Source organism: Colletotrichum jinshuiense, chromosome 6 (genome assembly GCF_051148585.1).
Source record: "Colletotrichum jinshuiense chromosome 6, complete sequence".
Taxonomy (NCBI): domain Eukaryota; kingdom Fungi; phylum Ascomycota; class Sordariomycetes; order Glomerellales; family Glomerellaceae; genus Colletotrichum; species Colletotrichum jinshuiense.
In genome coordinates this window covers 3,291,872-3,306,300 of record NC_139313.1, presented here as the reverse complement: position 1 = coordinate 3,306,300, position 14,429 = coordinate 3,291,872, and the positions used below count along the sequence as shown (strand labels likewise).

Genomic DNA, 14,429 nt, shown 5'->3' with positions numbered 1-14,429 from the left:
CACAGCCGGGACTGGTGCCATAGCCGGGTGGTCACATGTACGATTCGCCGCGTTATGAAATACCGGCGCAGCATGTTGTGTGTCGTTGCCCCAATCTGGGCACCGCATAGCCCTCCTGCTTATATAAAATAACGCTACTTTTGCTTAGAACAAATTCACGGTTATCTAGGCCCAGCTCAAGTTTTCTCGCCTTCGCTTACCCTTTCTGAAAATGGTTTGTTTCAGGCACTGCGTATTATATGTTGGTAGAAACGGCCAGTATATTATAGTGCGTTTATTAGCAGGTAGCGCTACATAATCTTTACAATGGTCGGATCCAACTGCTCGGACCGTTTAGTCTCAAATCAGGGCAGACTATATGAACTCCCGGCCATCCTCGTCGCCTAAGCCGGGCTTAAAGGATACTAAAGCGCATGTGGCCCCCTTGTTGTTTTGGATTAAGGGATATACCGAGGCCGGTCAAATGAGGAGTTCTGTGAAGGGGTGCAAATTACTACTCGCGGAATAGCTGGTTGCGTTGTTCTTTACTGTCACAGTCTTCCTGGCGTCCTTTGTAACTCGCAGAGCGTTCCTAGGTCTCATCGGCTAGAGGACATATCGACGTGGGTGCCCGTCGAATGTTTGACGACGATTGACTTTGTCCGAGATCACGCCCGTTTAGTTTACAAGTATTAAAAACGACTTTTCTGTATAAACCGACAACTAATTAGAATTTGGGCCGTAAGCATATGTTTTGGCAGGGTGTTTGACGTGCTCGACGGTCCAAGTTGAACGTGCTGCCACTGCGGCCACTGGAACGAGGATCAATTCATATTTCCACGTTATATCTGATGCTTTAATACTCAGCATAGAGCAAGTAGAATGATTCTGAACTTGCGGTCTATGATTACCATGGTCGTGATAGTCGTCTCAATACCCTAAAAATCAACAACAGACCCATCATATTAGCCCTGTCGCGTTTGGTTTCAAGTCACGTAGGCCAGCGCATGTCTCGCATGTTGAACAGAATAAACCGGCAACACCCCCCACGAGGTAGCAGGATTAGTGAAGTAATATTTCAATCAACTTGAATGAACAGATTTGATCTGTTAAGCTGGTCCCCCGCGGTTGCTGACATGTTAAAACAGAAACTGAACGTTGAGTCCGCTGCTGAACGATCCGTACAAATTCCATTGCACTGTAAACACAAAATATTGAGTATGAGTCTGTGAAATGAGTCCTGGGTGCGCTATACTATGGTTCTAAAGCAAAGTGGCTGTTCTTACTTGGCGCTGGGCCATATTGATCGCACTTCGACAAACTCCGTGTGAAGAGAGGTGGTACCATCTGGTTTGCGCTTGAAAAACCCTACAATTCTGCCACGCACGATGTTCCCCATGATGTTCTTCTCTTCGTTCTTTGGATCCGTCCAAATATCTGCTATCCTATTCTCATTCGGTGGCAGGGCACTTGTCGGCGAAATGGGGGTGGTAGGCTGACCAGATGCATCCAAGGTGATATCATGCTCCATCTCAATAACCCGTCGTGCCACTGCAAACAAAGTGGCCATGTCCCAGAGATTCTCCCGTGGAAGGCTCAAATACGGCATCATACGCCAAATCGCCAGCCGTGTTTCCAGGTGACGGCACGTGCTAGCGATGAAGAACAGCATGAGTGCGTATCCGGTCTCAAACATGAACTTTGGGGCCCGCGAGGTGAGAACCGATGCCTTGGACTTTTCTGTTGACGCGGCAACCACTAAAGCAAGTTCTTGGGCTAGTCGTTTGTAGTTATCCAAGAATTTGTCGTAGCCGGTTAAATTGGAATCAAATGCCATGTTCAGCCAAATCCGGCAGCATTCGTAGCGGGACAAGAGAAACCCTCGCAGCATCTTAGGTATGTAGTCATCTGCGAGTTCGAAGACCTTACTGGTCGGGGTGTGAGAGCTTTTTATATGACCGTTGAATTCGGTGAAGAGTAAATTCCACTGGTCCAATAGCTGGTTGATATAGTCTTGTCGCGCTAGTAGTTTCGGGGGGATGTGATCGCCTCTGGGAGATTCGGAACGGTAAGGGTAACCTTGTTTCATTAGTCGGAGTGTTTTGTTGTAAATGTCGTCAATCATCAACTGTGCATCGCGAAAAACCAAAAATTTCTCTGGAACAGGGTGTTCCAAGCCGCTCAGGTCCGGGAAGTCGGACTTCTCACTGCTGAAGAAGAAGGAGTATTCGGTGAGTCTGCGGAAAAGTGGGAGAAGATGATCTTTCGTCCAAGGGAACTCGTTGTGGGTATCGCGTAATATTGCAACACCATGTTTGCAGTGTCTGATAGCAGCCTCGCGTCCTGATCGCAAGAACTCGATGCAGATGAATAGGAGACAGACAAGCAGCACAGTCGGTTGTTTGTCTCGCCTAGTCATACCCTTCAACTCGTGAATAGCGGCATTGTAGTGCCGTAAGGCGAACACGTGATCTCGTGGGATGGCTCCTGCCTCATTTTGGCCCTGAAATTGCTCATAGAGGGCGCTGATGGCCAGAACGGAATGGGTCACAGCCGGTTCGAACGTGCTAAATTGCATAACAATATGCGTCCAGAAGTAAGGATCCACGGCACCCGAGAGGAGCGGGCCCACGGCCTCGGCAAAGTACTGCAAGGCGCGGCTATCACTGGGGGAGTTGATTCCTGGAAAGGCACGGTTTGGTTGAAGTGTGAAGACGGCAGTATCGGGAGAAGACGATGACATGTCGGAAATGTCAGCGACGTGTGGGTAACCGTCGCATTTCCGGCCTGTGCTCGTGCAACGGTTGCATGACGGTTTGGTCTCGTCGCACTTGATTTTGCGGATTCTGGCTACCGTTAGGTTCTCAGCGCCATATTAGACCCTTAATCTTGGGTCATCTCAATCCAATCGGATGATCAATCTGACTCACTTGCAAGTTTGGCATCCTGTCCTGACCTTTCGGCTACCTTTCCGAGCCATCCTCGCTAGGAGAAAAAAAGGGGGGGGATTGTGAACTACGGAGGGCGCGAGCCAGCCTTGACGCAGTGGTCTCGTAGTCCGAGCCAGCCAGTTACGTAGTTCTCCTGTCGGTCAGGGGCGAATTATGACCGTTCGAGACCTCGGTGAGCGCAGCTTGATGGAAAAAGATCTTAGGAGTCCGAGATTGAGGTGCAGGAATGCGAACGACGACAGGTCGAGATAATATTTGTGCCCACCAACCTCGGATGACTAGTGGGACTTGCAAGGGTCAGTCCGAACTGACCAATGTGAGCTTCATCAGATGGCAAGACCCCTGTCAACAGCCCTGGGTAGCATTGGCTGCTCCATTGAGAGTAGTTATCCTGCGGTGTGCATGATTGTCTAAACCCTTCTGGGACAAAACGGTTACAATGCAGGAGCACTAACATTAGGCAACAATATAAGAGAGAAGTTTTGGCAAAGCCGAAATCATAGAAATCCATCCTTGACGGGTGCAGCCGTGCTTCGGTCTGGCTTTGTAGGAGGCGCCATATTTCCACCCATTGAGGCTTTGAAGGAGGAAAAAAAAAGGGTTTGGCTGATACCAACAATACCTTAATTCCTTTAGTGACTAAATTGCATTACAGGGCTGGACTGAGGACCATATCAAGGCTGAAATGCTCCTGCACAGACCCGCCTTTTCGGAAGGGATTTTACAATGTTTGGGAGACGGGGCCTACATGAGTTGAACCGCGTTAAAGAAACCACGTCTAAGGAATTGGGATCAAGGGGACACCAATGCGCCCGCCCGGTGTCTATTGCGATATCAAACATTTTCCCAAGTTTTGGTTGTCAAAAGCAACAAATTCGAGTTGTCACTATTGAAAAAGATATGAGTAGTGTATGCATGTTCTTAATCCCGCGCACCTCGGAGACGGCGCTGAGTCCTGCCAAATGTGATCTTACAAGAGCAGCAAGTGATTCTCTGGTCTGAGAGACGCCAAAATTTCAGAACTCCATTTCAGCCACGTGTTACACTAAAAGACTGCTCTTTCCATAGCTCGTTTTGGTCATAGAAACCACCTGATGTTGGTTGCGGGTGCTACTTGTTTATATGTTTACATATTCTGCCAGGCTTGCAAATGGGTGATCGGAGGGACAAAGTGAGTGCCGAGGCCAATCGGCCTGCTGCAAGCTCTAGATGTCATCCTCAAGTGTAGACTGCATATTCGTCATGGAGATATTTGTATATTAGTTCAAAGCATTAAGTACGGGTTTCTTTGATGATCCCAGGCTGCGAAACGAGCCAATACGTAAAAGATCAACCTTAGTATATTGTCAATCATGTTCTAAACAGCAAGGGGCGATAGTGAATGACTAAAACCGGAACAGAATCCCAACATATACGCGGCATCACAAGATCGTGATTTGGAACTAAAGTGCCCAGCTTTCGCAGAAGGCTGACAAATATACCAAATAGCGCTTTGGCGCATTTCGGCTTGGATCGACATAGGTTCACAGAGCTGAGAAACCATGCTATCATCAAAAGCACGCCTAGAGTATCGAAACTCAAATGACGCTTCGGCAAAAGGGCCAAATCCATGTCCTCCATACGGTAATTTAAGCATTTAAGTCAAGGAAATCGTATGGCAAAGGCTATTATCGGAGCGCGTGGGCTAACGAACGAATACGAGTGTTTCGCCGACGTATTGGTACGCCACGACCCTGCTGTTTACATACTTTCGGAGCTTGTAAGATGATGACGTCAATCATTAACGACAACGGTCAAAATATTTAAGAAGCTAGTGAGCCCCAATTCCTACTCGATAAATTGGTTATACAGCAAAATACACTGTTAACCTAGCCTCAAAACCGTTAACCATCTACCACTATACCGAACATGGCGACATCTATCATTAACCCAGGGGCGATAATCCCGCAAAACTCAGCATCTGTTCCTACCCTATCTGGGGAACCCATTTCCAATAACGGTCTTACGTACAATCTCATTGATACTGTCGCAGCGCTCTCTGACCTAGTTGATACTCTCGACGATTTGCCCACCTATCCTCCTTCATTATACATTGATCTCGAAGGAGAGAACCTTTCCCGACTCGGCACCATTTCCATCCTTCAACTCTATGTATTACCAAGGAAGCATACCCACCTGATTGATGTCTGTGCTCTAGGGGAGAAGAGTTTTTCTTCCCATGGAAAGAAAGGCCTAACCCTCAGAGATATCCTGGAATCCCCTACAATACCAAAGGTCTTTTTCGATGTTCGGAACGACTCAGACGCTTTGTTCAGCCATTTCCAGATTAACCTTGCTGGTATACAAGACCTTCAGCTAATGGAATTTGCAACTCGGAGTGCCTTCAAAAAGTTTCTGTGTGGGTTAGCGAAGTGCATTGAGAAAGACGCTCAGCTGTCACACACAGAGAGGCTCGCCTGGAGTAGCGTAAAGGAGAAAGGCTACCAGCTATTCAACCCTGGGTCGGGCGGGAGCTTCAAAGTCTTCAGGGAACGCCCTCTATCACAAGAGATCGTTCGCTACTGTGTTCAGGACGTGCAATATCTTCCCCATCTTTGGGGTTATTACAATGGGAAACTTGCGCCCGCATGGAGGCAGAGGGTACTTGACGAGTCCCAAGCGAGAGTACGGTTGTCTCAGTCAGCCAGTTATAATGGTACGGGAATGCATATGGCATTACCACCGCCTGAGTGGAGCACTTAGATACAGACTATTGTCGTCTATGGAATCAAGTTAGCTTATTGACTGTCACTACGATCGACTGTAACCATACTTAAACCACCACCTTAGGTACGTGAGTGAGTAAGCAGGCGCGGAAGGTGGTGGTGCAATCCAAGCTTTGCAGGATATATATCTAACAGTAATCTCAAGAGACTTCTTGCATATAAAAAACCCCAGCTTGGTTAGTTAACCAATCACATCATATTCATCAGAAAAAGCCAGCTAGAAGGAACATTGTGACTAAGAGTCGAGGGACAAAATTGCTAGCATACACTACATGTAAGTCAGTCTGTATATACACTGTTACATTTAGACAATCTTTCTAACTATAAATTGCAAATTGGGTTTCGCCACCGGTTCCTGGAATTTAACTAGCAGGAGACATGGCAATTAGATGCAAGAAATAAATCGCAAAAGCAAAAGGAAGGTCCATCCAGGATTCGAACCTGGGCTTACGGAAAGACTGCTTTGAAATCAGAATCCGACGTCCTAACCAACTAGACTAATAGACCGATCAATGAGGAATTGCTCAAGTGATGTGAGAATGGGTCTGAAAGCGAATTATCATGTGTGATGCAATTGCGCGGGCTAAAACCCTCAATGTGGGCACGACTCATCGTGAACGGGGGCAAAGTGGATCTCGCGTCGTTGATAGAGGCCCCGTATCACACGGGGCCAGTGAAGCCATTGTCGCCGGGTTGAATTCCAGTTAGTCCCAGCACTTGTTGTCAATAACTCCTAATCCAAGACAATCAACAATTTATAGACTTTGGAGAAGAAAACGCTTTGCTTGTGTTTACTATGTGGTTGTTGTGGTGCCAAATGGTAGTGGGCGGGGTGAGTAAAGGCAGTTTCATTTCATCCCGCAAGCAATCTATCGCATAACAGCACTAAGCAGCGTTACTCAAGAATTTCACTGAGAGTCTAATAAACATTATAAGACATCTGGGGAAAGCGGACAAAGGAGCCGAAAGTTGAAGTGGGCCTGGGAAGCAGAGTCAGTCATATTCGCTTAATCTCGCTGTCAACTTCAACAATCACTGGGCGATTGGTTTAGTGGTATAATGACCGCTTAGCATGCGGTAGGTCCAGGGTTCGATTCCCTGATCGTCCAATTCTTTTTCATTTCGGATGCAATTGTAATAAAACTTTTGCTTCCATTTCTATGCTGGTGACACATGTTTGTTGGGTTTAAAGTACAACATCCGGGATCCGAGTAAACAAAAGTGCCATTGTCCAACGGCAATATTTACTCTGAATTGATTGGGGTGGTATTCGGCTGCCTAGGCAGAATGCGAAAACCCATAGGATACCTGCCGGCCGTGCGTTGGTCGTTTATTAGGTTCGAACCCGGAGGCACCTTGAAGGAGCAATGCTTCTTGATCTTCCGGAATACAGTGGATCAGTTGTTTAACCTGGGCTCTCAAACTCTAGATTGTTGTCACCTGGCCATAGTCCGCCGGTCTTTGGACCGGCACCTCATCCGCACAGGTCCCAGTAAAGCACCTAGTTAGGAGTTTTGACACGCTCTCCTGGACATCACCCGGCCTGCCGGTGGCCAAAAAGGGCAATCTTGGCGGATGATGACGTTCATTAATAAAATTCAATATGGCTGAAAGAGGTTCTAATGTTGCAATTCATTTTTCTACCGTGTTCTGTGGTGGCCGATGGCTCCATATGAAGACACGTAGAACATACTTCGGCCTCGTCGAGGTCAGGTGAGATGATCTGGCCATGTGTGCAATTTAGATGCAGCAATATCCTCTGCTTATATGATCGATCTTGGCCGTCGCCATTTCTTGCCTAAGTTTGGACATCTACGTCTCTTACTTGCAGGGTGCCTAGCTTGACTCAAAGATGCAGTTCCTCGCCGTCACAGCCTTGACGCTCGCCAGCCTGGTCTCAGCCCATAGCCGCGTGACAAATTTTGTCATCGACGGCGCATCGTATAACGGCTTTAATACGCGGTCCACAAACCCAAAAGTCATTGCAGCATGGAGCACGACTGTCGGCAATGACGGGTATGTCAGCACCGAAAGTTATGGTAAACCCGACATAGTATGCCACGCGAACGCAACCAACGCTCGAGGCCACGCACCGGTGGCTGCTGGCGATAACATTGCTTTCCAATGGCAAGGTTGGCCCGAGTCGCATCACGGTCCGGTCATAACGTACCTCGCATATTGTGGCAGCGACAGTGGATCATGCGAGTCTGTCAACAAGACGAAGATGGAGTTTTTCACTATCGACGGGGTTGGGCTGGTCGACCCCAACGTGAACGCTAGCTACTACGCGACAGCATTCGGTGTTTGGGCAAGTGACGTCCTCATCCAAAATAACTCTACTTGGGTGGTGCAGATTCCGCCCAAGATCGCTCCGGGCCACTACGTCCTCCGTCACGAGATAATCGCGCTGCATCTGGCGAGGTATCCAGGCCAGGGACCACAGCATTATCCTCAGTGTATCAACATCCAAATAACCGGTGGAGGAATCGAGAAACCCGTCGGGACACGCGCTTTGGAAATTTATCAGCCTGGGGAGGAAGGATTGACCTATGACATTTCCCAGTCGCCACTTTCGCCATACAAGATCCCCGGGCCGACTGTCTACACTGGGGCCAAAACCTTTGCAGCGCAGACTGGAGCGTTGGTGCTATCGTCAACCACCGCGATTGAAGGACTTCCGGATGCGACTGGGGCAAGCAAGCCGGTCAATCAATGACTGCCCCGTCTAAGGACAAGTAAAACTTCGGCATAACCACATTTTCTCGAATAGTGCGGCTGGAGGCGACACCGCTGTCGACAGCGGGGCTGTGATGTGATGGGTCTGGCGGCCGCAAAGCATTGCGGTGTTGGTAGTGCGCATGCAATGTAAAAGAACGCCGTTACGTTTTAATACAGGAATTGTTGCGTTATCATTCTTGGAAGGTTCATTAAACCACTCATATCAAGTTGTCCGGGTCGGAAATGCTGTCGTTATGCCTCTGTTCTGCGGACTTTTTGTCATTGATTCGATATTGGCAGCTTTAATGACAACTTTAACGGGGCCGCAATACGCCCTTTTTCGACAATGGGCGTTGTCCCGACGTCGGGCCCACCTGCCGATGATTCGGGATGTCTTCGCCGAACCCCCCTCTCCCAGCCACATTAGCTCCGTTGCGTCTACCAACATCAAGAACAGTGTGAATGCACGTCTTTTTATGAACTATCTAAACCCAGCATTCACCATTGTCCCCATTACTCAACTGTGTCCGGCAGGATGATTTCACGCATAAGGCCGCTCTTGTCCGTTCCCCGCCAGGTGAGGTCACTCTCAACCGCGCGGGGTTCCTTATCAGGGCTGAAGATCAACGCCGACCGACTTCAAGAAGTCATTCACCATACCTGCCAATGGGGTGCAGCTCACCGATACGGCAAGTCAGTGAAGACTACCTTCCAAGATCTGGCCCTCGCTTCTCATCTATGGATTTGCTCACACGAGGTACAGAGGTGCGACGGAAACGGGCATGGCCCGGCTAGCACTCTCTGACGACGATGCCCGCGCAAGGCGTTGGTTCGCCGACGAGGTGAAAATCTTAGATTGCGAGCTCTCCATCGACGAGATGGGCAATATGTTTGCGAAACGAGAAGGCTCGCTAAAGTCATCAGCCCCTATGACCGCTATGGGAAGCCATCTCGATACTCAACCGCGTGGCGGCCGATATGATGGCATCCTGGGCGTCATTGCTGCCGTGGAGGTGATGCGCACTTTGAAGGAGAATGGTTTCAAGACACATTATGATGTCGGCATCGTTAATTGGACTAAGTGAGTGCAGCAATTCGACTTCATAGGCCGAAGATCTAACGTTTTGCAGTGAAGAGGGTGCCAGGTTTCCCAAGTCCATGATGTCTTCCGGCGTGTGGGCGGGAGAGATCCCGCGGGAGATAGCCTGGAATCTAGGCGACATTTTCGACCCCTCCGTCACCGTGAGATCCGAGCTCGCGAAACATGGCTATATCGGACCACTGGCCTGCTCAAGCGATGCATCAACCGGTTACCCGTTAGGCGCGCATTTTGAGTTGCATATTGAGCAAGGCCCGATTCTCGAGGAGAACAGCAAGAAAATCGGCGTGGTGCAGGGTGCGCAGGCGTACCGCTGGCTCACGTTCACCGTCAAGGGTCGCGACGCCCACACTGGCACTACTCCGTTGCGATCCCGCAAGGATCCGCTGCTTGCAGCTTCCAAGATGATTGCGTCTTCGAACGCGATTGCGAAGAAGCTTGAGGCATTGGCTTCTACTGGAGTCATCAAGATTCCGCCCAGTTCGTCGACCAACACCATCATCTCCGAGGTCACCTTTACGCTTGACATCCGGCACCCGGAGGACAGCGTCGTGGCTGAGGTACAGAAGCAATGTGTGGAATCGTTCAAGCAAATCGCCGAGGAAGATGGCCGGGGTGTCGAGTTTGAATGGACGCTTGACACTGATTCTCCGGCCGTCAAGTTTGATAAGGACTGCATCCAGGCCGTGGAGAAGGCGGCGAACGGTCTTGTGGGCCCTGACGGCTGGCTGCCGCTGACGAGCGGCGCTGGCCACGACAGCGTTTACACTAGCAAGCGATGCCCGACGACGATGATTTTCGTTCCTTGCAGGGACGGTGTTAGTCACCACCCCGAGGAGTATTGCACCCCAGAAGACTGGTGAGTAGTTTGTCGGAACGCTGTTGTTGGGATCTCATACTGACGATATGTAGCGCAAATGGTGCTCAAGCGCTGCTCGAAGCTGTGGTTAGTTACGACCAGTTGAGGGCAAGCAGAAGCTGAGGGTTTCTCCATGTACAGATTGGAGCTGGAGCTTGGAGCCAGAATTCATTTCTAATGGTAAAATCGGACCAATTCCGCCTTGAAGGGACTCTTCAGTGCATCAACAAGTAGATGGGTGAACTTGAGTGAATGCAAGCACCTTACATGAGTGCACGAGTGCACACACATGAACGCACCTCTATGGTTTAGCATTCCAACGCCCCAGATGAGATGGAGGCCAGACTGCTGCGTAGAAATTTAGTCTCAATTACTAAGTAATCACGGATTTCTCAGCACGCCCTTCATGTTCATGTCGATGCCGCGCCCTGCTGCCCGGCGATCTTGCCGTGTTTACGCCAGTGACAGATCCATGATGTCAGGCCATTGCGACCCCTAAGTGCCGTTTGCTTTGTGGGACGTGGTACTAGCACTGGGGTAACACCCGCGCTAGACCTCGGAGAACCCCTCAATCTCCTGTTCCCCAATGCAATAAGGCTGGGGAATTCGAGACAGCGATCGGGAATTAATAATGCAGTCGCACCGATTGTGACGCCATACGTACCTCTAGAGCAATCCAAATAAGGGCGCGTCTGCTGGAGTTCAGCATAAAACACCAGGAATTCCGCTAGCTGCCAATGTGTGTCATATGCATTCCCCGAGTACTAGTACCATCGCAAACCCGCCAAGTTAGCAGCCGGCAGCAAATCACATCACAGCTGTTTGGATTGACAGACCCGGCCTAAGAACAAACACGAATTGCCATGGCGTCGTTAGTCAAGCCGTACCAGATCCAGGTCCAGGACTCGAAACTCGAGGAACTGCACGCCAAGCTCGACATCGCAAAGTTCCCACCAGAGTCGGCGCTCACCGAGAGCTGGGACTATGGCGCACCCGTCTCCGAGGTCAAAAGGCTTGCCAGGTACTGGCGCAACGGCTTCGACTGGCGGGCCGCAGAAGCAAAGCTGAACGAGCTGCCGCAGTTCACGACGACGATTTCGGTCGACGGCTTTGGCGATCTTGACATTCACTTCCTGCACCAGAAGAGCAAGCAGCCCGGCGCTGTCCCCCTGATCTTTGTTCACGGATGTAAGCAGAGTCTTATGATTTGTTGCCGATACGATTCCGGGAGCTAACTTCGTCAGGGCCCGGGAGCTTTCTCGAGGTTCTCAAGATTCTCCCGTTGTTGACGACGGAAAAGAACGGCCTCTCTTTCGACGTTGTCGCGCCATCACTCCCCAACTTTGGATTCTCCGAAGGCCCGGATAAGCCGGGGTTCCGCATGAATCAATATGCTGAAGTCATGCACAAGTTGATGCTGAAGCTTGGCTACGAGCAATACGGTGAGTCACTGCATCTTCAACTCAACCAACCGCAGGACTGACAATCAGATAGTGACACAAGGAGGTGACTGGGGGTTTTCAATCACTCGTTTCATGGGTCTCCTCTACCCAGACCATGTCCTGGCCTCCCACATTAACATGGTGTTGGCCGGCTCGCCATCTCTGTTCAAGAACCCATGGCAGTACATCAAAAGCCTCTTGCCTTACACCGAGAAGGAGAAGAAGGGCATTGAGCGGACCGCGTGGTTCAAGAGAGAGGGATACGGCTACAACCTTGAGCAAAGCACCCGGCCCGCGACGCTGGGCCTGGCGTGGGCCGACTCACCCGTCGCATTGCTATCGTGGATCCTCGAGAAGCTGCACGACTGGACCGACAGCTACCCCTGGACCGACGATGAGATCCTAACATGGATATCCATTTACCAATTCTCGACGGCTGGCCCCGAGGCCAGTGCAAGGATATATTACGAAATGGCGCATCCGAAGCCCGCAACAGAGCAGATCCAGTGGGTCCCGCGAGTCAAGCTGGGGTTGTCGATCTTCCCCATGGATCTGTGTGTTCTGCCATTGAGCCACGCTAAGACGCTGGGCCCGGTGGTGTTCGCTGTTACGCATGGTGATGGGGGGCATTTCGCGGCGCATGAGCGACCGGAGATACTAGTGAAGGATTTGAGAGAAATGTTCGGCAAGGGGGGTGGTGCTCATGATGTTTCGCAGAAGTTGTCAACCCAGAGGCTTCGTGCGAAGCTGTAATGGTACAACTGTGGTGAGGGAGGAAAGAATGCCAATGTAGCACAACTCAAATCTTGTATCAATGATATGAGAGGAATTTGGAGCAAAACTTTAAACTCAAATCTGTTCTATACGGTGTTCCGTGGACAACCCCTCTGCTCGTCCACATGCGCATGTGCTGCATGGGTATTTGGGTCTACGGGCAAGTCTTGGCCAGGATTTGCCTCCTCATAATGCGCCCATTTCACAAAGCGATAGTAGGCCGCAGCGAGTCCCGCTCCCAGAGCAGGGCCAATCCAGTAAATCCAGTGATAGCCAGGGAACTGCCCCCCGGCGATGGCGCATCCGAAGCTGCGGGCTGGGTTTAGGGATGCGCCGGTGACGAAGGTTCCTGTTGGTTCTGTCAGATAGTTGCCCACAGAGAGCCCACAAGGATTAGAGGAAACTCTGCAACTTACCGGGGATCATAACCATAAATAAAGCCAGACCGATACCGATCGGCGCGAGGAATGTGTCGCGAGACTTCTCAGCGGCCAGCATGAAGACGACGATGACCAGTTGGGCGGTGAAGAACATCTCGAGAAACACGCCTTGTGTAATCGAAGTCCTGCCACCGAGTACGGAGTTCGCTTTGGACACTTCCCCGGGAAACATCACCTCTACGAGTCCGCCGGCACACATGGACGCCAAGAGTTGAGCGGGGAGCAGGAAGAGCGACCGCATCCAGGAAAGCTGCCCCCCAAGAGCCAGACCAAGAATGACCTGCGATGAATCAGAGCTTGTCTCGAATGCCACGTCAATTCACAAACATACCGCCGGGTTGAAAAGCCCGCCGCTGATGCGGTAAAATGCCCAGACATTGACGAGAAGGGCAAAGCCGTACGACAGCGCGATGAACAACCCCGTGTGACTGCTTATCGAGCCATCTTGAGCCAAGTCGGGAGCATGGAGGACTGCCACGAGGTTGCCAGCGTAGCCAAAATAGAGAAAAAAGAAGGTGCCGACGAACTCGCCCGATGCTGCGACCAGGTGGCCACCCATTGTACTGAGCTGGGCGGGTTTACAATGGTCATCATCGGACCCTTTTCTGTTGCCTCGGCCGTATGATGCAGTGGAGTTGGACATCTCAAACAGCTCTTCTCACGTTTAAAGTTGAACTCGAAAGAAATACGCTAGGCATCACGGGTTGGATAGACGGGAGAGCTGGTGAAAGCCTTTTACTGGCGCTTCTTGTTATAGAGATTGTCTACGAAGAGAGCACCCGCATAGGGGCGCCAACTAACACCAGTCTGTTCCTGGAATCCGTCAAAATTAAAATTGTGTTTTCGATTGACTTGCGAAACTGTCGAGTAATGCGACACGGCTTTCATGACCCGCGGTGATGTCGCAACCGCGTCACCTGTACCACAGCAGTGAGACATGGAGCTCTCCAACGCCCAATCATCGTACACCTAATATCCTTTTAAGTCCATGAAGGACGCGGGAGATATCAGCTTCCTGTCCGTAAATCTGTGACAGTTACTCATGCACTACGCATCAATAGTAAGATTAGCCAATGAAAGAACGATTCTTGAACATGTAGTCATATTATTCTTCGCGGTAGTTGTTTGGATGATCTAAAAATTGGCCCTTTGATACCTAATGCGATCTGTAGATATTCGTCGAATAATTCAGTTATGATTCTCCTTGTGATTGATAAATCGATCATTCTCATCGATGTAGTATTTCACTCTCGTAAGTTGAAACCACGCCAAGAGTACACAAATCACAGGCCAACAAGCCCACCAATTTACTCTTCTTCTGTAAAGAAGACACAGAATTCGATCTCGAAATCAACATTGACCTCTTGGCGGGACAGTTAGGCCGCTAATTTTGAAGCGCTTG

The 14,429-nt window shown here is 50.1% G+C and overlaps 5 protein-coding genes across 5 annotated transcripts; 3 read left to right on the top strand and 2 right to left on the bottom strand.

The window, feature by feature from the left end:
- Positions 1–1,261: 1,261 nt before the first annotated feature.
- On the bottom strand, positions 1,262–2,959 carry EsH8_VI_000852 (Zn(II)2Cys6 transcription factor domain-containing protein; the record flags this gene model as incomplete). The annotated part of the gene is made up of 2 exons (XM_083272105.1): positions 1,262–2,825; positions 2,910–2,959. 2 exons carry the CDS (start codon positions 2,957–2,959, stop codon positions 1,262–1,264), a joined length of 1,614 nt encoding a protein of 537 aa, XP_083127279.1.
- A 4,588-nt stretch (positions 2,960–7,547) lies between these two features.
- EsH8_VI_000851 (AA9 family lytic polysaccharide monooxygenase) lies at positions 7,548–8,411 on the top strand (the record flags this gene model as incomplete). The annotated part of the gene is made up of 1 exon (XM_083272104.1): positions 7,548–8,411. One exon carries the CDS (start codon positions 7,548–7,550, stop codon positions 8,409–8,411), a length of 864 nt encoding a protein of 287 aa, XP_083127278.1.
- A 537-nt stretch (positions 8,412–8,948) lies between these two features.
- EsH8_VI_000850 (M20 family metallo-hydrolase) lies at positions 8,949–10,494 on the top strand (the record flags this gene model as incomplete). Its single annotated transcript, XM_083272103.1, has 4 exons — positions 8,949–9,106; positions 9,177–9,494; positions 9,544–10,371; positions 10,425–10,494. 4 exons carry the CDS (start codon positions 8,949–8,951, stop codon positions 10,492–10,494), a joined length of 1,374 nt encoding a protein of 457 aa, XP_083127277.1.
- A 740-nt stretch (positions 10,495–11,234) lies between these two features.
- On the top strand, positions 11,235–12,566 carry EsH8_VI_000849 (epoxide hydrolase; the record flags this gene model as incomplete). Its single annotated transcript, XM_083272102.1, has 3 exons — positions 11,235–11,559; positions 11,616–11,813; positions 11,866–12,566. The coding sequence occupies 3 exons, from the start codon at positions 11,235–11,237 to the stop codon at positions 12,564–12,566; spliced, it is 1,224 nt and encodes a 407-aa protein (XP_083127276.1).
- Positions 12,567–12,673: 107 nt separating this feature from the next.
- On the bottom strand, positions 12,674–13,586 carry EsH8_VI_000848 (aquaporin-like protein; the record flags this gene model as incomplete). Its single annotated transcript, XM_083272101.1, has 3 exons — positions 12,674–12,936; positions 13,004–13,307; positions 13,359–13,586. The coding sequence occupies 3 exons, from the start codon at positions 13,584–13,586 to the stop codon at positions 12,674–12,676; spliced, it is 795 nt and encodes a 264-aa protein (XP_083127275.1).
- Positions 13,587–14,429: the final 843 nt, after the last annotated feature.